General features: G+C 38.0%; 1 protein-coding gene across 2 annotated transcripts; it reads left to right on the forward strand.

Annotated features, from left to right (window-relative positions):
- The first annotated feature begins 518 nt into the window (after window positions 1-518).
- rhpn2 (rhophilin, Rho GTPase binding protein 2) lies at window positions 519-25,588 on the forward strand. 2 transcript variants are annotated; one of them, XM_079865244.1, is made up of 15 exons: window positions 519-773; window positions 4,859-4,974; window positions 9,697-9,825; window positions 14,461-14,536; window positions 14,982-15,059; window positions 15,214-15,338; window positions 15,675-15,841; window positions 16,491-16,678; window positions 17,557-17,713; window positions 18,259-18,378; window positions 18,473-18,667; window positions 19,417-19,493; window positions 22,844-22,990; window positions 23,639-23,797; window positions 24,126-25,588. In XM_079865244.1, the coding sequence occupies exons 1-15, from the start codon at window positions 705-707 to the stop codon at window positions 24,366-24,368; spliced, it is 2,046 nt and encodes a 681-aa protein (XP_079721370.1). In that variant the 5' UTR covers window positions 519-704; the 3' UTR covers window positions 24,369-25,588. The 2 variants fall into 2 exon arrangements, with proteins under 2 accessions (XP_079721370.1, XP_079721371.1); XM_079865245.1 differs by having other exon boundaries at window positions 19,417-19,463.
- Window positions 25,589-27,951: the final 2,363 nt, after the last annotated feature.

Below are 27,951 nucleotides of genomic sequence, written 5' to 3' on the forward strand. Positions count from 1 at the left end.
TAGAATGATCATTTTTATCAAGCTCATATATTTAAGTGCAGTAATTTCACTTAAATAGCAATGAAAATGACCTATTAATTGTCATTTAAGTGAAATTACTGAACTTAAATATGCAAGCTTGATTTTTAAAGCTTGCATATATATATATATATATATATATATATATATATATATATATACACACATAAATGTACAACTGGAAAAAGGCACGTCTGGGTCTGCGGTTGCTGACAGCTGACAGTTGTCCTATACTGAGTAGAAAAAATAAAGCAAAATCCAAACTCTTTAAAGCACTGTTGTAATTTGAAAACTATGATATGTATTAGTTGTCGGCTGGTACGTTTGGACTATCCGTCAAGTTAAACAGTCACCAATGTTTGAGCTAAATATAACGTCGTTGATGCAGGGCCTTTATAAACAAGTCGAATCGGGGGCGTGGCAATTGCGCAGGTGAGATCAGACAGACTCCGCCCACTGAGGGGCAGCTCCCCTGACTCGTGACGCATCCGGAGTGGGGCGGGGCGGGACGGGGAAGTGCAGCAAATAGCGAATGCTGAATGTGATTATTAGGAGAGTTTGGACAACAGTGGAGCATCAATAGATATCTGAGATCTCATTGGAGACACACACCTGTTGAGCTGCAGGAACTTCTTACGACTTCTGCTCTCTGAATTTCATCGAGGCCATCGGTTGAGAATTCAGAAATGACGGACACTCTTATTCCCAATGGGTGCAAGACCAACGGACCGGTGGAGAATGGCTACTTCAAAAAGGTAAGAGAGACTCGAAGTTTCATTTCTGTTTTTCTCGAAGGTTCTGTAACTGACGTTAAATTCCTCAAGACCTTTTATTTGTCACGGTCATAGATGTATGTAGTAGCATCACTGCAGTTTTGCTAGTGTCGTTTTGAAAAGATTCGTGACTTATTTTTAAGTTCTTTCATGAGTTGTAAGACGTGAAGTGTAGATAATAAGTGAAGGACGAGGCATTTAGCCTCCTTTCTTCATAAGGTGTTTGTAACAGGATCTGTTGGAGATGAACACACATCTGCTCTGCTGCCCAAACAAAACAATGCCAAGCGAAGACAGTTTAGACTCAGAAACAATTAACCATGTATATCATTTATTATTTGAAAGATTACTACTGATTTCAGTATTTTGTTCACCATATTCACCATATTCGTTTGGTTTCTTAATTATTATTTTTTTTATACCAATGTCCCTTACAAAAAAAAAAAAAAAAAAAAAAAAAAACATGCTAACCATACCCCAGGTAGTGTTACTGCAATAAATTGTTATCAAGAGGGCCTGCAACTATGATTGTTTTGATAATTAATTAGTCACTAGTTAGCATTATTTTTTTATCTAAGTAATTTTAATTCATTAATTAAAAAAATTGTTATTCTATATCCTGCCCAGTTTTGTGCTTCAAACAATGTGCCATTTGAAGGCATTGAAATGTAGTGAATGTAGGCTATATGCTATTAAGAAAAACTTAAACTGATATGAGAGAGGAACACATCTCACTCATCTGAATGCATTACATTTTTACTCCATAACAATAATACATTCAGAGTTACTGCTCTTATAAAAAATATATAGATATATACTTTTTTATATATACTTGCAGTTAATGCCTAACAAGAAATATTTAGAAAAATGTAGCCTATGTTTTTTTGAACTAATTGCATTGCTATTCAGTTGCACTCGTTCAATGAAGTCTGTGAAGTTTAATTTATAATAAAATTTATTGTTGATTATTTTAGTTATCAATTATTATAGAGTCAATACAAATTTATAGAATCTCTAATTAGGAACCACTGTCATAAATGTAAACGTGACCGAAGAAGGCAATCCCACGTCATGATTTTGCCTATATGTCAGTGTGTTTGTAAATAAACCATTGAGTGACTAGACTACAGTATTCGGTATTACTCTTCACACATATCAATACTTATGATTATCTTGTGTCTTCTTGTGTGTACATCTATATGTGTTTGTTGACTTTTGGAAGAGTAGCCTAATGTTTGACAGGTTTCTGACATTTATCATAGACTCTGGATGGAATTTAGCTTTGTTAATGTGAATGGCAGCTGAAGAGGTCTATTGTTAAATTGTGTAACTCTGTTGAGCTCACCTCTCTTTGTGTTGAGAGTGTATCAATTGGGCTTTGTTGTTCAGGGCTTCTTATTGATATTAAAGTGGTTGATGTAAATCTGGCCTGCATAGTGATTGGTTTCTACAGTTTCTCTGTGAATGTTTGTCTGAAGGCGCTTTCACACGAATGGGAATTTAAAAAAAAAAAAAAAATGGATCACAGACTGGGTTTTCTGAATCAGTGTGGGCAGATATGGTTATGGTAATGCAAAGCTGATTGGATTTTAGAGGAAATGCAGTTTTTTGTTTGTTTAGTACATTTCCTATGTCTCATTTTCCTTTATTACATGAATTCTTTGAAAATGAGTGTGGTCGCCGTCTGCAGCGAGAAGGTTTCAGGCCTGTTACCAGGTGGGAGCTGGTTCAGACCGGTGATGTGGTTTTGGTCCATTTCCTCCTGAGCTGATCCTGCTTGGGCTGCACTGCTTAGAGAAACTGAATCGCAGATTCAGCATTTTTTCCCCCAGTTTTCCTCCTATTAGTGTTGCATCTGCCCAGTGACAGTGTATAGCCAAACCACAAACATTAATGAAACACAGATGCTCCCATCTCATGTCCTGGCATAGGCAAGAGAAGCTGTTCTGTGATTTAGGATTAGTATAACATGGCTTCTGAACATCTCATAGCATTACGTAAAGTGACCGATCAGCTATGAGTAAGAAGGAAAGAGTGCGTTTTAAACTAAAATGAAAACATTCATCATAATGGCATATACTCCCTGTTGCCTAATTCTTTAATGTTTACTGTGTAGTCCAACTTTGAGACAGAATGGTTAGTCATTGGCTATTCTCAAGGCTGAGAATAGAAATTAACATTTGTTACCGTAGTCTCATATTTGTGCGGATACCCCACCATATATAACAGTTGCAAAATGTTGAACACAATATACAACTCAGTTGAGGCCCTGTTTTCTGTCTCATTTGTGCCCTGGTTTGATTAGGACCTTGTTTCTGCTCTGTCTGCACTGTTAGTCCAGGGTAATTGCTGTGTGATTGTGTGTAACGCAGTTGTGCTGGCAGCTTTTTGGATCTGCTTCGCTAAACATTGCCCTGGTCGGTATTCTAGAGGTCACGTCTGGTCCCTTTGACAACCACTGTTGCATTTATTGAGAGACAGCCCATGTTTACACTGCAGCAGTCTATGGTTTTCTTGTTTGAGGTTGCTACATTCACATTCAGTCAGATTATTAACAAAAGTGACAACCAAATTATATAATTAAATTGACTAGCTTAAATTTCCTGTGCATTTCGGCCAACCTATATTGTGCGAACAAATCCTCACGGGGCAGCTAGTCTGTCATGTCATGCAATACGAGAGGCACTCTGCACTGCACATGTTCGTATCTCACGCGTGATGCGTTTTTTTTTTTTTTTTTCATTTGGGGTTCTGGTAACTCATAGAGACGGAGATATGAGCTGTGTGTTATCTGACACTTTTAGATGCATTTAATGTCTCTCTTCCACCAGAGCTGTACTCATCTGCACTAATAAATAAAGCATTGTAGCGCCAAAGTCTGCTAATTAAGATTTGATAGATAAACCTCGATAGTAATCATTATTAAAAAAATTGTCAAATAAGACTTTCAGGTAGTATGAAAGTCACCATCTTTAACATTTACTTCTGTATCTGTGCTTCCAGATGTTATTCATGGCTGTTGCAAGAATAGAAAATGGTATTGACTTTGGTTACAGATGGTATTCAACCTGTTTTTGTAACATGACAATTCAGAAGTCACATTAGTGAGATTTGGGTGAAATTTTGTGAGCAAACAGTCCATTGTCCATTTCTAATAGTATAGCAATGCATGAAGCACAACTCAACAGAGGTCACCTTCAAACCAAATAGCATTCCATGGCTACTTCATATGACCCACTTGAACCCGATGTGAACCAGGGAAATTTTTTGCCCTGACTCGAAATTCCTGATCACATGGATTTCTATTGAAGGTACTTGATTATGAACGTGACATTTTGCTAACAATGGAAAATGTGACCACACTTTTAGTTGTCGATCCTAAACAGTGACTGTGTGAATGTCAGTAGCCGCTTTTATACATTAAACTACCGATTGAAATAAACTATATCTGCTGTTCACACAAACAGCAGTCAGTATCAGTAACTATGTATCAAGCGGTCAGTTTTGTATAACTTAATACATTAGGACTGGGCTATAATGAAATAAAAAGTTAGATCACTTCACCATTGAAAGCTGGTGCTCTTTCCTGTGTGCTCAGTCATAGCTAGTTTATGTATTTTCAGAAATAGACATTACGTTTTCACAGTATGATCTCATAGAATGTTTGTCACGATAAGAGCAGTAACCAGTTTGCGTTTTTATCCATCTAGATTGATACCAGCCTCCTATAAATCAGACCTCCTCCCTCAGCTATCAGATTTATGACAGATAGATACTCTCTATAGGCGTGTCTGGGTAGGAAATTGATCTCCTTACAGCATGTACTGTGTATGCCACACCTTACTGACGTGACAAGGTATGAGTCGGCTGGCATGTGCTTGTGTGTTTATCTTTTATAGGAATTATGGAATGCATTGCAGTTGTGGTTTATAAGACTGTGAAATGTTCACAGTGTATAAAAACAGCCAATAAATTCATTTTATATTAGCTGTCAAATAGGGAGTCCTCGCCCCAAGAGCCATGTAAGCTGTTGTTAATCTCTTTCTCTCCATCTCTTTCTCTGACAGGGATGTAATCCATTTGCTCAGACTGGCCGCAGTAAACTGCAGAATAAAAGAGCGGTTCTCAACCAGGAAATCATCAAACAGATGAGGATGAGAGCTGGAGCAGAGAACCTTCTCAAGTAAGTCAAGCACACTTATGTGTGGACACAAACCCAAGGGCAAGTGCTCATCTATCACCCTCACCTATGATGTTTGTCTACGGGCATGTGGGTGGATATGCAAACAAATGCAGGACGTATTTCCCAAAATAACCCAATAATGTTTCAATCATTGACAAAACAAGTTTTTCTTTTAAATAAAGTTCTGTAGTCTTTCATTCACTGTTTTGCTTTGGTTACATAACATCTGTCTTGAAGTATCTGGCACTAGACCGTAGAGCCCTGGCTCTGTCAAGTAAATCATTTCCCTGTTTTGGAGGAATCCTTTGCTCTTTTTGAGGTGAGGTTTCAGTCAGAAGCCTTGCTGCTAACCTGTCGTCAAAGAATTTGTCTGTTTGTATGTGTGCAAAAGCCAGTGTTTGGAGCTCATCTGCACTCTCATCTCACCTGTCAGGTGTGCCTTTAGCATTTTTACCTTTAGATTTGGAGTTGATGATAGACACAGTAACATTGTGCCTTTGTTAAAGCTGATGACTAAAGAGGCTGGAAATATGCTATATGTGAGATTTTTCAGACCTGATAGATACCAATGGAGCCTAGAACTAGGACATTGAAACCTGAAACCTTAAAGTGTCCGCAAAAGTCCGCCGGATGATGCGTTTGCTCCAGGGTTTTCGTGAAAACTACAGATTATACTTCCGCATTTTTGTGTCCCTTCCTTCGGACGGTCGGATTGACAGAGGGTTATTAACAAAACAGTTGTAAGGGTAGGTTTATCACTGAAAATTGTATCATTGTATAGTAGTATTATCTACTCTTTAAACATCATTATGGTAAAAACGGAACACTGTGGCCACACCCCCTTCAACACCATCATCATGACTAAAAGTTAAAAAAGCCAGGCGGTTTTCGACCCTGGTCAAGCATATCCATGGCAGACTGGTGGGAGTGGCCTTGGACGGCACACATGCGAGTGCATTATGGGTGTTGCAGTTTTCCTACCTATTTTGCGAAAAGGGAAGGTTTACTGTTTTCTCTAGTCAGGTAGCACCAATTTCAAAAATCTTTTCAACTTTCTACTGTATAGGCAGCCACGTTTTATTGAAAGCCCATTTTGCCAGAGGTGAAGTAATATTTTCCCCTTTAATCTCTTAAAAAAACGTGCTTTGCTTAGATCAGTTTATTTTGAAAAGTATGTTCTTTGAGATATATTTACCATACAAAGTCCTTTTTCAAACATTCTAGCAGCCAGCTATCAACTATGAAATGCTGGCACTGATTTGAATGTTAACCGCTGGTCAGCCATGTGTATTACTATAGTTGAACCAGACGAGAGAGGAAAAAACTGTCTAACTAAAAATGCAAAGTATCATGCAAATCATTTTTTTAGTGTCACCTTTCTGGTGTTTTGCAGCACGCTAATATGGCATCAAGGAAGAATGTTTTCATACAAAAGAACATATCAGTTCACAGAATGTTAATGGCATTGCTGTTTCTAAAATGAATCATTGTGAATTAGAATTTGGAAACTGAAAATTCTGGGCCTACTGGGCTGAAAACCTAAACCAAAAATGGTCATTTTAAATTAGCCTTTGTTAAAATGAAAAATATAACATATATTTTTCTAATTGAGTGCATTCACTTTCTTCAATTGGTATGGCTTGTTGACAAAATTGACAAAACATAATTATGCATGTGTCACTGTTGAGCAGTCATAAAGTTGTTGGCACACACTTTTATGATGTGCAGTAAACTGAATGGCATTACCTCAAAATAACTGTTTATTTAGTTACATAGTTTTTTTTGTGATAATTTTTGAAAGAAGTCTCCTATGCTCACAAAGGCTGCATTTTTTTTTTTTGTTCAAAAAGTAAAAGTACAGTAAAAGACTGAATGTGAAATGTTACTAAAATTCAAGTGTTTCTATTTTATTATATGTTCAAATGTAATTTATTACTGTGATGTCAAATTTTCAGCATCATTACTCCAGTCTTCAGTGTCACAAGATCCTGCAGAAATCATTCTAATATGCTGATTTGCTGCTCAAGAAACATTTATTATTGCTATTATTATTTTATTCAATGTTGAAAACAGTGCTACTAATATATTTTTTGAAAAAAGAACAGCATTTTATTTGAACCAGATTTCTTTTGTAACAATTTAAAAGTCTTTACAGTCACTTTTGAATTTAATGTGTTCTTGCTGAATGAAATTAATCATTTCTTTAAAAAAACTGATCAAAAGTTTGAACAGTAATCTACATATATTTTTTGCCTATTTTCTTTCAGCTGCTGAAAAGTTTATCTATGGTTTTGAATACTGTAACTGTTGATGCAAATTGTGTCAGGACACGAAAGTTCTGATTGTACTTTGGTTTGATTGTAGGACATAATTTGCCTGATTGTAACTGGCCAGTGCTAGACTGTCTGTCAGATTTCTATCAGTTCTGTTCAAGGAAGCATTTATATAAATGAAATGTGAGCCGATAAGAAGCACTGCCATCTTTTCAGTGAACACCCACGCTCATTCAGAAAGGACAGATATTTGTGAAGTTTACAGAACTGCTGTTGCATCTTGTTGTGAAAACCACAGCTGATACATTACTTTACCTCTCTCAAAGATCCCAATGTTTTTCCCTGTGCGATAAACACACATACTAACATTGCACAAACCGGTCGCCATGGGGACGTTAAGTGTGTCTGTTGTCTCCATGGTTTTGAAGGACACACCTGCTGCTGGGTTGGTCCTTGGAGCACAGCATTTGATTGGCATTGACATCAAAGTGGCTTTAAATCTTAATAGAACAATACAGTTTGGACAAGCTCTTTTGACTAAGAAATTATAAGTGAGTCTCCCTTCTTTTACTCTCTGTGGGTTGATGATATGTTGTCATTATTGTCATCTGAGATTGGCTGGCGTTTGGATGGATATTGTGAGCTGTCTGACTGAAACAAGGCTGGATCCAAGCAGATACAAGGCATAAAGCAGTTTGGTGCTTTTAATCTCGAAGGAATGTTTCGAGATCTAGTCAACAGGTGACGGTTGTGACAGGTACACTAGTGAGGTCATTGCAATGCTTTGATGGGTGTGCAAATGGCCCTGAGGTCTTCTGTCAGCCTGTTTTACACGTCCACGCAGGCACGTACACAGACATGTCAGCAGGCGCCTGAGGATCTCTCTGTCGATAACTCAGTGAAACACTCTACCGTAATTACTTCTGTGTTTAATGTGTGAGTCAGATCTAAACATTGTATGTATTTTAATGATATTCATGAGTCAGTTTTATAGCCCTTCAATAGAGCCGGATGTCTGAGTGTTTTTCTTTGCTTGAGCTCATTATTATTGGGATGGGGTGTGGATTCTTGCTCAATCTCTTCACCTTCCATTCATAGCTGCTCTATGTTCAGAGGTGATCTGGAATGTTCTCTCATTCATGGGTCTCAGAGGTTAGTGGTTCATGGGAGAAGGGACCACATAATAGATTGATTGTAAGGATGTCATCTGCTTTTATTAAACTCCCTTCCCCCACATCTCTCTCTCTCTCTCTCTCTCTCTCTCTCTCTCTCTCTCTCTCTCTCTCTCTCTCTCTCTCTCTCTCTCTCTCTCTCTCTCTCTCTCTCTCTCTCTCTCTCTCTCTCTCTCTCTCTCTCTCTCTCTCTCTCTCTCTCTCTCTCTCTCTCTCTCTCTCTCTCTCTCTCTCTCTCTCTCTCTCTCTCTACGCGTCGTGGCGTAGAGAAACCTATCTATAGGTATGTGTCGTTGCGTACCTATCTTTCTGATCTAAGTGGCTGTAATCCACATTCTTGTGTGTTTGTTTGAGTGAGCCTACATGCCCAACCGGTTTCATTGATGCTAATTTTGTAACGTCCCGCCCTGCCAATATGCTTTTGCGTTTGTGTACAGAATAATACTGTATATAGGCTACCTCATGAGGACTTTAAGACATGTATTTTATTAGAGCCCTTCTGCTGTTGAAAGTGAACCACTGCATTATATATAATAGAAGATGTGAAAAGCAGAGAGAGGTTAATTTCTCACTCAGGTTGATGCGATCCCATCAGTGAGGGAGGTGTTGGGTATTAAATAATGGAAAACATGACTCATAGGAGTTATATTTACTTAAAAATGAAAGCATATCCTGTTAGTAGTAGTAGTAGGCCTAGTACATACATGTAATAAAGGTGTCCTGGTAGTCTTTTTTCCCCTCTGTTGAGTGTGTTTGTTAGAACCACAAGGTACTATGCGATTAAAAAGGAACAAATTTGTTTCTTCTATTTTACAACTGTGTGTGATGTTGCCTGTGTGAATAATAAGAGCTCAAGTCTCCAGTCCAACCTGGCCTCACCTCACCTCCTCCCATTGGCAAGATTTTAGAATAGAAGTCACAGATGAAACAGGGCTGCTATGCAAATGTTCGTCTGTCTCTCTATAATGTGGTGTTTTATTGGTTTTAGTCAGGCATATCTCTTTTTCCTATTCAGTGTGGTTTAATTGTAAAGCCTTTCTTTGACAAGCATGGCTGTACTGCACACTTGCCACTTATTTCTATCATGTGCCAGTAAGCACACAAAATAACAAAAGCTACATTCTTATCAGCCTCTCCCTTCTGTACTGCAGATGTTGAACTAGCAGGACATTTCAAACCAGAGACATTGTGAAATTGTGCGAATGGTGCAGTGTTGTGAGTTACTGTAGATATGACCTCTGCTTATCCTCTCTCTCCCTCTCTTTCTCTTTCTCAAGGGCGACGTCCAATAATAAGGTTCGGGAGCAGGTGGTGCTGGAGTTGAGTTATGTCAACGCAGATCTACAGCTTCTTATGGAAAAGCTGGAAGGACTCAATAGCTCTGTGGAAGTTTATCAGAACGTACAGTAAGTACACGCACACATAGCACTGATTAGGATGAAGAAAGATACAGTGAGAACTTACTCAAGGCAGATTAAGATCCATTCTAGAGAAAAGGATGCACAAGTTCTACTCACGCACATGTCCAGTTTATCTGGACACACAGAGCCTCCCTGATGAATTACAGTAATGTAAGGGCTGTGTGCAGAATGATATAAGAGCAGACTCCCTGTTGAACTCCCTGTTCACTTCCCTGTATTATCACATTTTCTCTACTGATCTAGGAGGTCATAGAGGATAGATGTTTGAATATTGTGGAAATCAGCAAAGCTTTTTTGGAAATTCTGTGGCCACAGATTCCATGTAAGCATGCACATACATTTCCTGCGATTATGACTTGTATCTCAGAAGGAATATTGTGAGCTCCTGCTACACAGTCATAAGGCCTTCCAGTACTAGGAAGTTTAAGAAAATCCAGTCATTCAAATGAGATCGCAGCAAATAGCAAACAACAACAATCCAGCAATCCCATCAAAACCTGATGGACAAAATCAAGTCCTGGCCAACTTTTTTTTTTTTTCTTGTTTGAGAAGCCTTTTCACTCGGATATACGTCACAATAGTGAAGGAAATACAATTGCAATTTCTGTTTGTTTAAGTATTAAGTCACTGCCACAACAACAGCAATAAACTGAAGAAATTCCTGCAAAATATGTTTTGAGCACGAGCAAATCTAAAAAAAAAGAATATATGCCTTGCATTTTATGTCAAAGCATTTTATGTCTCATTTTATTAAAGCATAAAATTTTATGCATTTTATGTCTCGCAGCACTTAAAGGGATAGTTGGGCCCCATTGACTTCCATAGTTTTTTTTTTCTTTTTTTTTCATACTATGGAAGTCAATGGGGTCCATTAACTGTTTGGTTACCCATATTCTTCAAAATGTATTTTGTGTTAAGAAGTAACTAATTTGGCTAGAAACACTGAAGACCAGAAATGTAAAGGAGGCTTCTGTGTTCAGGAAAAAGGTTGATTGGAGGGTCTCTTCTACTTATGTTACCCAATGCTCCCTCCATTGCTATCTACTCTTATAGTTGAGAAATAATCTAAACTTGGCTGAAGTTTAAAGAGAAGACAAGACATGGACTGCAGGTTCATTGGTCAATCGGGTACATCTTTTCGAGTTTCTTTACATTAATCAAATTTTCAATAGAGACTCCACTCCACACAACTGGTCAGACAGGTTTATGCAGAGGTGGGTTGACAGGTTGATGATTCTGCTGATTCCTCAGGCTCATCCTCCTTTCTCACACACATGCCACATGTCTCCTCTCACGTGTCAGAAGAGGATGTGCAGGAGTGTGTTCAAGTTTTCTTTTTAATTTTGTGTTTCTGCTTCCTTTTCCATGGTATCACAGTTATAGCATGTTTGACATTCTCTCACTGGCATCAAATTCTGTCAAAATCATCACGTGTGAGAAAATGTTTTGGCTTAGAATGGTCATACCGTCAGATAGATGGCAATAGAGAGAGGAAAACACGTTCTCTGTATTCAAGGATGTTTTAGTGATTCTTTCATTAGGCATACAAAGTAAACCCTGCAGCCAAAATGAAAGGATTCATTAGTGGCACTGCAGTCATGCTTTTTTGACCATCATGCTGTGTATGTTTTGTTTATTTTGTAGGTTGGAGTGTGTTTCCTTGGTTACAGTTGGATTCTAGTCCTCTTTAAATCCTCTCTAAGCCCTCTTTTGCCTCTCAGACCACTGTGAGTGAGAGTGTGTGTACACGTACACGCACCCTTGAGTGTCTTTGGCCTGCTTCACCCTCTGCACGAGAACAGCCGTCTTACTCTGCTCTAAGAAAGCTCAGACATATTTTCAGCTCAAACCCTGCTAGTTCTTCATCAGCATTAGCTTCATAACATGTTGAGGCTTACAGTCTGAGGTTTGTTCCTCTAGGCCAAGCACTAATGAAAGGGTGTTTATCCCCTGTGCCTGAAGGGTTCATAGTAAACCAGAAAAACCTCCTGCAGACATCTGCACCAGATTCTGAACCCTTGACCTACATCCGTAATTATAACTCGCTTTAAAGCTGTAAACATGAGAGACAATCTCTCTTTTTTCTTTTTGAAGTAAAAGTGTGGTATGTGTTAAAGGGATAGTTCACTCAAAAATGAAAATCCACCCACCCTTTATTTTTTTTATTTTTTTTTAAATGTACTCACCCTTATGTTGTTCCAAACTTGTATGACTTTCTTTCTTCTGCTGAACACAAAAAAATATATCTTTTGAAGTATGTTTTAATCCCTATAATGAAATTCAGTAGGGCCCAAAACAACACCATTTGTGTAAAAAAAAATTACTACATTAATCATTTTTTCGGTGAACTGTCCCAGTTTAACAAAGGCACAGGTTTGACTCAATTTATGTTTCTCATAATCTTAGATCTTTTGAATTAAACTTAATTTGTTTTGTCGATGAATATAATCTTTTAAATCTCCTATGCTGTGATCTGTCCTGTAACAGATGGGTTTGGCTCAAATTGTTTAAATCCAAATTCAAGTTACCAACAAGTGTTTAAATTTTTATTCCATCTAAAAAGCATCCCAGGTGTCTGACGTTGGTTTAAAGAACCCCAACATAGGTAGAAGGCAAAAGGTGGCGACTCTGAAGAAACTAAAAGTTTCAGTTCGTTTGATTTTGGTCCCTTCATGATTCCAATACTTCCATTTGTGTCATTGCATACTTTTAATACTGCTGCTTTAAAATGGTACTAATAGCAGTAATAAAGCAGTAGGTTTGTCCGTTTTGGACAGGCATTGTATTTGTTGAGTATATTTGTGGTTGTGCTTTTTGACTTTGAAGGGCTTGTGCATACCAGCCTGCGTTCTCTCTCCAGAATCTCCGGTTACTCTCTTCCTCCTCACTGCAAATGTGTTTCTTCAGATTTCTACAAACCCGCTTTATTTGTCCTGTAAAACAAACAAAGCCTATCACCTCCTGAATATGATGAGTCTGAGAAAAGGAATATTCCCATTGGTGCAGTGTTATCACCGGTGTTTCATGCACAGAAGACCGAACAGAACAAGGTCTTCCTGTAGCTGCACACAATGTGGCATTCTCTTTTGCACCTGGCTTCCAGCTTACTGTGTGTGTGTGTGTGTATCAGTATAAGTACAGAACTGCATTCTTTCATTTCTTTCATGCCCTGCGCCCCCCTTCTATCCCTCTCTGTCTGTTTTTCTCATGGCTTGAAGAGTGTACAGACAAACCTGTCTTCTGTTCTCTGTGTATCACTGCAGTTAATGTTCTCTGCACCGTGATTGGTTTGCGTTCTTTGAAGTTCTTATTACATAGTGCACTGAAGAACATGGCGGATGTCAACATGTTGTTGTGATGTGTGATTCAGTGCTACACTTGCAACATGGAAATGTTACTGTTATTCTCTAGGAGTTTGAAATGAACTTTGTTTCCAGTTTGAGAGTGAGTTCTTATATCTAGGCCTGCAAGTAATCTGTTCCAGAATTTGAACGACCGAATTACACAAACTTCTTTCTTCACATCTTCTCCTGCCTTTTGTGTTTAATTATTTGGTTACACTTTACAACAAGGTTCATTTAGGTAACCTTAGTTAATGGATTAGATAACAATGAACAAAAATTATACAGCATTTATTAATCTAGATTATTTATAAATATATAATTATTCATTGTTTTTACATAATACATGATCAATTCATAACTCCAATGTTAACTTTTTTTATAATACACTACTGTTCAAATGTTTAAATTTGGAAAGATTTTGTTTGTTTTAAAAGGCTGCATTTAATTTATTGAAAATACAACAAAAACAATAATGTTGTGAAATATTATAATTTAAAAACTTTTTTCTATTTTAATATATTTTTCTGAATAGAAAGTTCAAAAGAACAGCATTTATTTGAAATAAATATTTAATAACATCATGAATGTCCTTACAGTCTAACTAAAATTCGGATTTGTTGGTTTTTTTAGGCATAGAGAATTTAGTTACTGTCATTTCCTCTGGTCCGGCAATATTTCTCACAAACATTTCCCAGAACCACACTGGTGCTGCACTGTTATCTGTCATCTAGATGCAATCAGGACAGGCCAGGACTGCCTCTCATCAGCTCACACTCATGTGTTCTCTAGTCTGTCTTCACCCAGCCTGCTTTGAGCTAATGCCCCACCAGTGCAAGTACTGTAGTTAATGCAATGACAACGTTCATATAATTATATTGTGCTGAAGTTTACAAAGTTTGATCAGACAAAATGTACCAGACATATCCACTCACACACAGACACCTCTTTCTTAAGTCAAATTTTTATAATAGTCAATATTTTTCTATGACGCATGTAGGTTAATAGGCTTGTGATGGTAAACCATCCTTTACTCGGGTATCAGCTGTTTCAGTCTTAGAGTTGATTGAGACTTGCAGAGAATCGTCATAGTATTTGTAATGTGTGAAAGGGGTCACATACACAAGCATGTCTCAGTTCTGAGTCACACACAGATTAGTGGGTCTGGCCTTTCTGAGTCAGCCTTAAAGCCTTATTCTTTCTTACTGAAATACTGAAAGTGTTCTCCTTTGGTTTTTCTAAATTTAATTTCTAATCTCTCTTTGTATTCATTTTATAGAGAGACAGCCAGCATCCCTCTCATCCCTCTGGGACTGAAGGAGACAAAGGATGTCGATTTCTCTGTTCCTCTCAAGGTCAGTTTCTTTCACGACGACCCCTCAATGTTTACCTCAGTTATCAGGGGTTGAGTTAGGTGGCTTTCATGATTCTCAAAGCTTTTCTTAGTGAAAATAGAAAATAGATCACAGAGTAATAAACAAGGAAGCCAAAGACTCAATAAAACGTTAATTGCTGTTTTGAAAGTCTGCAGTGATGTTTGATGCATGGCATTTATTATCTTATAAATAAGTGGGTGTTGAGATGTTTGTTGAGAGACAAGGATCAATCAGATGCTTTCAACCTGTAATTTAGCTCTGTAATGACATAGCAATGCAGGTGAATCTATGACACAGTGTTATTGTTACATCAGTTTTCAGACAAGTTTAACAAGGAGAACAGACCTATACGTGACTCTGTGGCCTTTTTGTGTTTGCGTTGACATTATCAATTAATTGATATGAAAATGCTTTATTTGAACAGGACTTCATCCTGGAACACTACAGTGAAGACGGCTCAAACTTTCAGGATGAGATTGATGACCTGATGGACCTGAGACAGGTATGATACAACATCTGTAAAAGGTGCCAGGTTCGATTCTTGGTTGAAATTGAAATTTTGGATTACATAAATCTGATCAGTAAAAACAGATGCACTAGACTAACCAATGAGACCGGTATTATCAAAGATCCTGAAATAAATGTGTGTGTTTCAGGCCTGTCGGACCCCCAGTCGTAATCCTTCTGGTGTGGATTTGCTTGCCAACTACTTCAGTCAACTTTCCTTCTTGGAGACTCGGTTTTTCTCCCCTACACGCCAGCTTGGCATTTTCTTCACATGGTAGGTTGCATCTCGCCCACACCAGTATGTATCATCTGTAAACAAAACAACTCATTCAGAGGAAACACACAACTGGTCTGACTGGACTGTCAGGCTGCCTTTGTTGTTTCTGTGTTTATACATCAGCTTTTTGTTTCATTTATTACCCTAGAGACAAAGGGAGATGACAGGATAAATAAAGAAAAGGTGTCATCATTAAAAAGCTGGAGAGAATTAACGTAACTGTTAATAAACATATAGTATGCAATTCCTATTAACACAGCACTACATATGCAACCGAACAAAAAAAATAAGCCTCACGTGAGTTTTAACACACATTGTTTTGTGCCTACGCAGGTATGACTCCTTTACTGGCATGCCTGTGTGCCAACAGAACATCTCTCTGGAGAAAGCCAGCATGCTTTTCAATATGGCAGCTCTCTACTCCCAGATTGGCACCCGTGCCGACAGACAGACACAAGCTGGACTCGAGGACGCCATCGCTGCCTTCCAGAAATCTGCAGGTGAGAGGTTTTGAGTAGATGCACTTCTTATATGCAGATAAGTCTGTGAGAAGGTAAGGTATCCAAAACTGTCCATGATGAACCATGGTTGAACTCCTGCCTCATGAGAACAGACGTGTGTTCAGGTTCTGATTGTGTTTTAAGGTGGAGTGAACATGATGTAATTCTTCCCCCTCAACAGCAGATCTGTCACAGGCTCATGGGAACTCAGTGGCTTGTGTTGGTTTTTAACCTCCTTAAAATAACAGCAGCATAAAGAGAGATTTGGCTTGCTTTCTTAAGCTATCAAAACAGCCAAACCCGCTGTCTTTCATCACATTAAATGTTTTGTATATCTCCACCGGAAAGAAAGTCCAAATATGATCGCGCTCCCCTTTTGTTGCTTTGATTTATTACAGAAATTGATTGACACACTGTCTCTGTGTTCAGATCTCTGTGTTTGCAAAATCATTAAATGAAAGAGATGACAATGCTATTTTATATGAGCTATAATGTTGGGAAGCTTAATAAGAAATGATCTAGAATTTTCTGTTTAATTTACGCTGTGTTGCAGTGGACTGGCAAAAATAAGGGGACTGGTTTGTGTAGATATAATGTTGAATGTAATGTTGAATTCTGTCCGGTTTTGTTTCTGTATGTTCTGCTGTAGGTGTGCTGCACTTCCTGAAGGAGACATTTACACACACTCCCAGTTATGATATGAGTCCTGCAATGCTGAGCATGCTGATCCGGCTGATGCTAGCACAGGCGCAGGAGTGTATGTTTGAGCTGATCACTCTGCCAGGAATCCGAAATGAGTTCTTCAGCCTGCTCAAAATGGCACAAGAGGCTGCCAAGGTACTTGTTAAATGTTTTCAGACTAAAGAATTCAGTGATATTACAGTGGGGATCTATCTGTAATACATTGGAGTGTTTTTTATTTATTTAATATTTACTTAGTTGATATTTAATTGTGCATGCTCATTTACCTTATTTTTACATTTCGATTAGCAATCTGTGTAGTAATCTTTAGCAAATCTCAGAATGAATTTTGTACATTATAATGCAGTGATGCCTAAAAAGGATGCATTCAATTTATCAAAAGAGACAGTAAAGGTGTATAAAGATAACAAGGATTTCTATTTCAAATAAATGCTGTTGTTTTGAAATTTGAAATCTTGAAATCCTTAATATTTAGTTTCAACCGAAATGGCAGCACTTTGTTTTGTTTGTTTTTTTACGTTGATGAGACGAAATATTTCTTATGCGCCAAATCATCATATTAGAATGATTTCTGAAGGATCATGTGACACTGAAGACTGGAGCAATGACGCTGAAAATTCAGCTTTGCCATCACAGGAATAAATTACATTTGAATAAATATTGCAATGGAAAATAGTTATATTATACTGTAATAATATTTTACAATATTGCTTTTTTTACTGTATTTTTTTAAATCAAATAAATGGAGCATAAGATGCTTTTTTCAAAAACATGAAAAAAATCGTACTGACCCCAAACTTTTGAAAAGTAATGTATGTATAAAAAATGTTTTGCTGTGATATTCTTTCTGTTTTAATTCAACCTTGGGGCATCGTTACGAAGGGACATTTTTACATATGTATAAATACATGACCTATTGATCCTGTCAGTATGCAGGCCTTTTCCCAAAGCCTACAGTTACTCCTCTGTCTGGAGTGGTTGTGACATTTACCCCTCTCTCCTTCTTTTCTCAGGTGGGGGAGACCTACAGTCAAGTTCACCAGTCCATGATCCAGACCCCCATTAAGAACAACGTGCCCTTTTTCTGGACTACCATGTCCCATCTGAAGACCAATCACTACAACTCACTGGCCCATTACTTTGTCTCCACCGCTCTGCTTGACCACCAGTGTAAGTTAAGCAGCCAATCACAGCTCTTGGCCATCTCCCTTTGGCTGACAGCCCACTGGAACCTTTAAAGGTTACCTTTGTGTCTCATTCATAGAAACTGTTTCCTTTTGCTTGTGAGAGTAAAGAAGGATTCAGGTATCAGTGCTTTAATGGACTTTATTCTGGGGAGCTTTTTTGAGGACGTAAAGAGGGAGGGAAATGAAAGCCAGAGAAGGTTCAGTATCTCGGCTACTTTTGACAGTGTGCTGATGGACTGTGCCAGAACTAATGGGATTATGTAACATTCTCTTTGTTATTCAAACAGTCACTCCTCCATCCTCTCTTCCTCTCTTGTGTTTTTACGTCTCCATAAAAGACAGTTTTGGCTATTAATGAGCTTATTTGGACTCAACAGACCGAGTAAATGCATAATGGAATGTGTAAATGCCACAACAATTAACATAGCCTTAGTGGAATAAATTGAAATTTACAGGATTGTATCCTGTTGTATTGAACAAAGCAATGCAGTTTTTAAATGTTGATGATGTATGTGTCTGTATGTGTAGTGATGCCTAGTGATGATGAGGACAAACAAGAGAAGGCTCTGTCACAACTATACGATGCCATGCCAGAGGGACGTTCTCCCCTTGACATCCTGAAGAATAAGGACGACAGACGGAGAATAGGTGTGAAGCTCATACATGCATGCCTGTCAGGTGTAAATGATTGGGATATTCCACTTTAGCACACTGAACTAATATTTTCTGTCTGTTTGCTCAGGTAAAGCTCATCTGCAGCGCTCCATCATGGGTCACGAAGAGGCCATCCGCACACATTCTTGCTGTCGACACCTGCAAAAACTGGACATCCTGAGTGATATTCTGCAAGCTAGCCTCAAACGCTCTCTTACCAAGTTCGACCAAAATGATAAGGAAGATGAGTTCACGGACTACATGCTTGCACCAGATATTATCTGTAAGTCAGAGATAAACACAGTAGTCAGTTTTAGAATGTTTTAATCAATGTGATCACTCAGACCACATACAGTATTAAGCCACGGCTGCACTAGACTTTGAGCATGCAAAAATTTAGCAAAAACTGCAACGGTCGTAATATGACTACATTCTGCAGCATCTTTTTTTAAAAGCATAATTCAATGTATAATGCATCCAAAATGGATGCATTGTGTTATTTTAATTTAGCTCAGCAGTCATGCCATGACGAATTAATTTTCTATTGGGCACAAATCTTCACAAATTTACAGGTCAGAGTGCTGAACTTACGTTTTCTGTCTCTCGCATTTGTATGCATATGAATGGAAATCAATGGAACTAAAAGTGCAGTGTGACCAGCACCCTTTTAATTGCAATCGCATGTAACCATATCACACTTGTAATATAAACACTAATGCATCTGGATGTGTCCTGGTACATTTGCGATGCATTTTACTTCCAGATTTAAACAAATGTTCTGTCTCGCCTGATCACATGATTGGATTACTGGAGATTGATGTTATTTGCTCATGTAAACTTTGACAGTTCTGCTGTAGTTTTTAAATCTAAAAAGTAAACTATATGCAACAGTGAGCTTTGTTTTCACTGAAGCATCACATTTTGAACTGTGTTCTCAGAACACGACCTGCATGTTACAGTAGAGAACAAAAGTGCTAAGTTCAGTTGACATTGTAAACATGCAGTAACATTGTTTTACTCCTTCTCTGTTAGCTAAAACGGAAAAGAAAGCTGAGATGGAGACTCCAGCTGCCATCAAGGTGAAAGTCACAGACCTATTCCATCGGCTGGTATGTGGGCTACTAATTCTACTCAAAAACTGTTCGAGCTCTTTTCACAGCACAGGAATGCTTGTACAAATTTGCAGCTTTCTTGGTACACAGAATAGTTTTACATAATAATTAAGTCTTATGTGAGCATGTGTGCTGTTGAACAGACCCATGTTAATTGACCTGTACACACTGGCCAAACAGACCATAACCTCAACAATCTGAGGTTTTAATTTATTTTGTAAAACCAAAATACTGTAACCAGTTGGGGATGATGCTGAGGCATATTTTAGAATTTTTGGGGAATCTGTTTGGTCAGTCTGTAGAGTATGATATTCCTTTTACAGTACTAATATGAATAACCCTGGTTTGAATCTGAATTTCTGAGTGTTATAACATCCTGAAACTATGACTCTATAAAACTCAAATCAACCTTGTTTATACTATTACTCGTATTTGGTGTCAGAGGTTTGAACAAACTTCTAACTCTAAGCATTTAAAGGGGGGGTGAAATGCTCATTTTCACTCAATCTCCTGTTAATCTTGAGTACCTATAGAGTAATATTGCATCCTTCATATCTCCAAAAAGTCTTTTGTTTTATTATATTAATCAAAGAAAGATAGGGTGTACCGAGTCTTTCCGGAAAAAAACGAGCGGCTGGGGGCGGGCCGTGTGGGCGAAGCTAAAGCTGTGCTAACGCGCCGAGCTAGTGACAACACACAGAGACATTATTTGTTCAACAGTTACTCACCGTCCGGTTCCAACGCACGACCGTGAACCTTTATTGCGACTGCTCGATCCTTAAGCATTAGACGATCTGGGCTTTGTTTATAAAACAATCATCGTCGAAATGCAGGGAACAAACAGTCTACACCTCCGTTTATGCTCAGGAAAAACAAACTCCATCCACGGGTGCCTTAACGCTGGGTTCTTTGGGAATCTGTGCAGGGTTGTCTTGCCCTGGCAACCAAAAACACACTTCTTTGGTGACACTGGCTTCCCAAAAGCCGGGCAGGGCGCTTTGATGGCGAACTGCTTTCACTCTCTTGCTCTGAGTGCGTGCGCGCGTGCGTCTTTCCGAGGGAAGTGCCCTTTGGACCCATATAAGGAAATTCCGCCCTCTCTTACGTGAGAGAGAGCCATACTCGAAAAAAACTTCCCGAAACTTGTGACAAACCGGAAGGACAATTTTTGGAACAAAAATACTCCTTCAAACGTACAACTTAACTTTTGAAACTTTGTCCATGTTTAGCATGGGAATCCAACTCTTTAACAGTGTAAAAAACTCAGTATGCATGAGACAGCAATTCACCCCCCCTTTAACTTTGGCACAAAACTCATCCTGCACTATTTGTCCACAGACATTAATGATACCTACCACATTTTGAATGACTTGTTGAGGGGTGATGTGCTGTTAATTTTTTCTTAAACTTGATTCCTCCTAAAACCTTTGTTTTTATTAGTAATTAAGTTTATATAATTGTCAAATGTATATCTCTGTGTAAATAATTTTGTTATAGAGTGTTGCAGTGATTTTAGGTCAATCCAGAAGTTAGCATCACTCTGATTTCCTCTTTTGTATTTTGGATTATTGCAGAAAATAAGCTCTGTGACCAACAAATGTTTCTGATTCTTACACATTTTTTTCAAGATAATCTTCACAACCTAACTTTGTTTCATTGACCCGTTTGTCTTTATTTTGAGTTTGATTTCTGTAACAGTCTTCGTCTGCAGTAGATTCTGTGAAACTGGAAGAATCGGTTTGACTCTGTGCTAGAATATTAGAATTGTAAATCTGGTGTACAGAACTGGAACATTAGAGAACCACAGTGACGTATATTCCGTTCCCTCTGGCTGTGGGGAGCAGGCTAATTCAGGTGAAGGAGGCAGAGTTTATGATGTGGTTAGTTTTATGGAAGCGTATATTTGAGTTTTACCACCTTCAGATGTCTGAGTGACCTTCAGAGAGTTCAGAGAACCACTGCTGTGATCCTGTAACAGTTACCATGGGCACTTTAAATTACCCCTTACTTGAAATTTCATTTCCGTAGAACATGGGGAGGTCAGTTTAACATATAAGCTTTGCAAGTCCTTAATCAAGTCAGATGACCTTTCTGAGACAGGGGTCAACCATATACCACTTTAACCAGTGGTTCTGAAACTTTTCGACTCAAATACCCCCCTTTTCTCAGAGAGGCCCTCCTATCTAAGCTGATACACTATGTAACTCTGGTAGTTATATTGTAATAAAATCAAATAAGGTAAAAAATATTAATATAATACATCTTTATTTTAGTGTTTTATCATTGCAGTTAAAGGTTTAGTTCACCCAAAAATGAAATTTCTGCCATTCCTCACCCTCGTGTCATTCCAAACCCGTAAGAACTTCGTTCATCTTCGGAACACAAGTTAAGATATTTTTGATGAAATCTGAAAGGTTTTTGAACCAGCCATTGGCAGCAACATCATTGCAACTTTCAAAGCCCAGAAAGGTAGTAAAGACATTGTTAAAATACTCCGTGTGACTACGGTGGTTCAACCTTTATGTTATGAAGCAACGAGAATACTTTTTTTTTTTTTCTCGCAAAAAACAAACAAAAATAACAATTTCTTCTTGTTTGTGTCAGTCTCTGACGCTCTTTACGCTGCAAACACAGTGCAGTGCTTCCAGGTTCTATGGCAGAACGCCGGCTCACCATTGGCCAGCTCCTGCGTCAGCATCACACGCATGTGTTGTGGTGTTGGCCAATACTAAGCCGCCTTTCTGCTGTAGAACCCGGAAGTGCTGCACTGTGTTTACTACGTCAACAGCATAGGAAACTAACAGTAAAGTTGAACCACTGTAGTAACATGGAGTATTTTACTGATGTCTTTACTACCTTTCTGAGCCTTGAAAGTGGTAATTGTTGCTGCCTTTGTGGGGTCAGAAGATGAACGAAGGTCTTACGGGTTTTGAACGACATAGGGTGAGTAATGAATGACAGAAATGTAATTTTTGGGTGAACTAACCCTTTAAGATTTTTAATGTAACTAAATTTAAATTTGAAGGCTCTTTTGGCCCCCCTGGAAGTAAAACTTTTTGTGCCCTCTGGTTGAGAACCACTGCCTTAAACGCTTCAACCTGAACATCACCTCAGATGGCGGTGCTTTTCATGATGATATTAAATAAACCTTCTACACCATATAAGCAAAGCCATTCGCATATACTGCGTGAAGTCAGTCTGCCAGTAAGCCAAATGTTTGGATGGTGAGCAGTTTGGATTTACAGCCAAGGACAACCAGGGTGGCAGGCTAAAGTTACAAACGCCCCGAGTGTGTTTGAATTAGGTGAGTTGCTATAGTGAATTGCTGTTGTATTTGTGTTGTGCAGGGGCCTTTGTCAGTGTTCTCCGCTAAGCAGAGATGGTCAGCTCCGCGCACCATCCGGCTGAGACTGCAGGACAGAGACCTCGGATTCACTCTGAAGGGAGATGTGCCCGTTCAGATACAGTCACTCGATCCACTTTGTCCCGCAGCAGTGAGTGTTCATGCACAGACACAAACACAATAATGCTTGTTGAACACAAAAGAAGATATTTTAAAGTATCTTTTTTCAACTTTTTTGTCCATATAATGAACAATGGTGTTCAAAACAACAGTGGAAACCACTGTGTACAACTGTATGCACAGAAAGAAACTGAGACATTTGTGTGTTCCTTGATGTAAACTTCTCCCCCCTTCATTGTATTGCAAATAAATAATTAATAGCCATGACAATTATCAGAAGAGGTACCTACTTCCTGTTTCAATTAATCTTCCTTTTATACATGTGAATGTCCTTGAAGCTGACGTAGATTTAATCTTTGACCACAGCAATTAAATGAAAACAAAACAAAACACACATATATCCACGCCCACTGCACCTGTTTTTGACCATACGAGTCTCAAGCTGTCTCAAGCAGCTGTGTGCCTCCCACAAATAACTCACTTTATTTTTGTTGGAGCACAAGAATGAGTCCTCTCAGAGCTCATCTCTATGGTAACAGCAGTGTGGTCGTGCTGATAAACTCATACCATAAATATCTGAAGTGTCAAAGCGCCACTCTTGCAGGACGTGATTTACTTCTCTGACCTTCTCTTGTTTTTCCTTTGTTTCTTTTTCTCTCCACTGTCTCTTCATCACCAGGCCGAGGGACTGAGAGAAGGAGATTACATTGTTGCTGTGGGCGACACAGAGTGCAAATGGCTGGGAGTGAGTGACGTTATGAAGCTTTTAAAGGATGTGGATGAGGAGGGCGTCAACATCAGAGTGGTCAGCATGATGGATAGCAGCAGCCAGCCAATGGTAACTGCTTTTTTCTCAAGGTTTTCTTTGCCTACCATTGGTGGAGGAATTATATTTAATATCCCAAAGAGGAATTATATTTAAGAATATTTATATCCACAATATAGTTATGAATATAAATACACTACCGTTCAAAAGGGGTCAGTACGGTTTAAAAAAAGAAGAGGTTTATATTTCTTCATCAAGGATGAATTAAATTGATCACATGTGGCAGTACAGACATTTATAGTGTCACAAAATATTTATATTTCAAATAAATGCTGTTTTATTCAGAATAAGTGTTGTTGGTGGTTTAATTTTTTCTCTCTCTCTCTATTTGTTTCTGAAGCCCACCAAGAGTGCTACATACTGCAGCGGTCTGTCGAAGACCTACTCCATGATCTGCCTGGCACATGATGAGGATGATAAAAACCCGAAGTCTCGCAAGGTAGCAAAAAAACCATCATTCCTCAGCTGGGGTCTCAAGAACAAGAAGAGCAGCAGCACGCTGAGTCTCCCTACTGCAGATTACAATGGACCCTGGAACAGACCTACCTATCCCAACTCATATAATGAAAGCGCCCTCTACTAAACTCAAAACTGGATATATACGTATGCTGATAGTGTAAAAGCACACTATATTGCAAGAAGAGGAGGAGAGATTTTTAGTGAGATTCAGATAAATTACAGATGGAAAATAAAAATGTACATTTTGCACAGACCTATAAACACAGGTGTAAGCTATATACTTTTGTTCCTTCATTTGTCTGGTTGTCTAGAAAATCTCGCCAATAAATTAAAGGAGAATGATTACGTGTTTTAACAAATCAGTAGATAAAAACATGACGTGTATGCTGCTCGAAGTATTTTTATTTTATTTTTTTATTGGTTTGTTTTATTATTGTTTTATTGAATGGCTAAATGGTGTTATGAAGGATTTTTCTTTTTCTTTTTTTGGAAAATTCCACAAATTAGTGGCATTAACAGGCATCCTCTTCAAATTAAAATGAGGGCTGGTAGATTGTCAGTTAACATGCAGCCTTTTTTTGAGCCTGTAGCTTACAGACAGACCACCACAGCAGGTTTCTGTGATGATCTTGCATCATCGAAACAGAATTCTAATCCTGTGTCAATCACTGTAGAAGAACAGAATGTAGGAGAGGATGGTGAATAGCTTTTGGCCTTGGAATGTCTATACAAACAGTAATATGATTTGGTGTAACTCAAGTATTTACGTACTGAAGTGAAATACTATGATAGGACTCTATTGCTAAATTCAAGCAAGAAGGATGGAACATAGCAGTGAATACAAATGCTGTTCTTTTTTAACCTTTGTTTCATGTGTTTTGCCTGGCGCTTCTTCAGTGTTGGAATATTTCACTGTCTACAAAGTAGATTTTTATACACATTTGATAATCAAATAATTTTTATGCAAAATAAAGAGAAAAAATATCTATATAAACATGTATTCATTTTAAGTATTTAGGTTTTGTATCGTGAAACTGTGGCCTGATTGTTTTTTGGTTACATATCTCTCTGTTACTTGGTGTACGCTCTTCTGTTTATATGGTATAGCTCAAAGGCTACAGATGGCAATGTGTTTTTTTTTGTCTTACTGATAATATTTAACTTTTCATTTATTTGTGGAAAACACTGCCTCTCAGTATCCTAGAAAGTCAGAAGCCTTTAAAATGCCTTACAACAGTCTACACTGACAAAATTGTATTTAACTGGACTTCCGCTCCTGCTTGTAAAAACTTTATTATTGTTAATGAATGTATCCTTACCATTTATGTTTCTGCTTGTGCCACATTTGGAATTATAATGATAAACACTGTTCTGAGAGGATGTTTATATTATAAGGTTACATATTAATGATTCTTTGAAAGTTAAAGTTCACAGACCTTTTCTTTAGGGTCAAGCCAGAATCTGCATCAATGCCCGAAATTGTAACTTGGCTACAAATGTTAGTAATAATAGAGCAGATTTATTGATTAGTTGCTCTTGTGTCTACAATTTATGTAGATTACCAATGGATATGTCTATGGAAATGTCTGGATTATGATGCAAACTATATTGTTGTCTACTTTTATGTTGTATATGTAAATTTTGATCTAAATAAAATACGGGGTCAAAGCTGTGGCTGTTCTTATTGTGTAAGAGGTTACTGTGGTCATTCACTGTGTAATCATCCCAACCATGCCAATTCTGGTTAAAAGTAACAATTGTGTAAGCAAGTGGTTATATCTTAATACAGGTCATGCATGAATAAGGTTTGACAGTTAGAAAGCAGATTGTGTCAGTTTTGCCCTAATTTATTTTTCCAATTTGTATTTTTTTCAGTGTGGACGCAGCAGAATATGTAGATTATGACATGACTATGTTTTATTCATATATTACCCACTTCTCCTTTTTGAATTCTAAAATATATATTTCAAAGTCTTGTTGTCCTCTGTGACTTGAATGTGAAACTCCATGTAAAGGCAGTGCAGAATGGAGTAATCTCACTATTAGAGAGTAAAATGCTGTAATATCATAATAATATAACGATCGATTGACCTCTATAACATGCACTGAGGATCCTCAGTAAACAGAGCAAAAGAGATTCACACTCTGTTCTTCTCTTTGTATTAAAGGAAAAGCATAGTTCGTGTTGTGCTCTGTGCGCATGTGAATCATCTGGGCAGTGAAAATGGTGTGGTGGACTAATGGATTTTAAATCACTCACAGACTGGGGAATTTTATGGTGTGGCTTTGGTTAGGTTATTAGAGAGATTGCTTACCAACGCCAGCAGTGATGTCACAGTGGTTATGTGTGTGTGTGTGTGTAAGAGAAAGATAGAGAAGATGTCTCTGCATCTCCTGCAGCTGGAGAACATTAATATCAGAAATACACTGACTCAGGACTTATTCAACAATAGCTTTTATTCAAAAACTGGAGTTTTACTGGAATCATTTATATCCCACATGAGTCTGCTTTTAACGGGAACACTTTCCACCAGAGTGATTTCTAACAGTATGACTCACCCACTTTCTCCTCTTCAGCAGTCTTGTAAAAGCACAGGAAGCATACCTTTAACCCACTTACAAATGGAGTCAAGTTAGGAGATGACACATACTTATTGAAATTAATACTAGTCTAGTACACTAAAACTATTTGCAATGACAACTTACATTGTTTTCTTTAAATGCAAACTTGATGTGGGACAGTTTTATACCATTACAGACTTTAGTGAATGTATTTGTGTCAAATACTGTGTCATGAAGATTAGGTACTAAGTATAGAACGTTTCACTCCAGCGGGGCTGACTCCACAGATAGTGCACAATAGGATTAAAAACTGTTAAATCTCTAGATGACAGTGATACTGACCTCTTTCCTACTTTCAGTGCATGTTCTGAGGATTTATGTAAGATAAATAATAATAGCAATAACAATAATAATAATAGTTGTAGTAGTTGAATATGGAGTAATAAAGTAAAAAGTATGGAAAAATTGTGGAACACACTGTAGCATTTCATAATGTTAGCTAAAGATTGTAACATATTCTGCTGTTAGTTGACGAATGCTGTTCATCGTAGAGCTACAATTTTAGGTTATGTGTATTTCACAAAATCCCCTGCAAAACTATACATGTTTAGGAAAGTGTTTGGTGGTTTTGTCGCCTTTAGTGTTTTTGGTTAAAATGACATTTAACTATGGCCTTTAACTCCATTGCACCCTCATAGCGAAAAGTATGTGTGGGGTTCAAATTTAGAAATTGTCAACTAATTTGGGGTCAAATTTGATCCATGGACTTGAGCTGCACAACAAGAAGGTGAAAGATCATTAAGTCTTTATATAGTTCTCCATATTTTCAAATAGACTTTAATTCTGTTATTTGGAGATTCTGAGGTCACAAAGCCTGGTTGAAAGCCAAAACGATATTTAATACATTATACATTTCAAACTTTACAAATGATCCATAGACAACAGAAAAGTCAATAATAACTCATCAACCTTTATTATTTTTCCTCAAACACTTTTCCCCCGTGCAGACTTCACAGTTGTGGTCGAGACTTCCCTCTGCTGGAGAACTGCCGCACTCACACGTGGCACGACGCCGTTGCTAAGAGGATTAAAAAACAACGCTGATTGGTTAAGCGAGCACACGCAAACCAATAGGAGGAGTTGTT

This window comes from Squalius cephalus, assembly GCF_949319135.1.
Source record: "Squalius cephalus genome assembly, chromosome: 3".
Lineage (NCBI taxonomy): Eukaryota > Metazoa > Chordata > Actinopteri > Cypriniformes > Leuciscidae > Squalius > Squalius cephalus.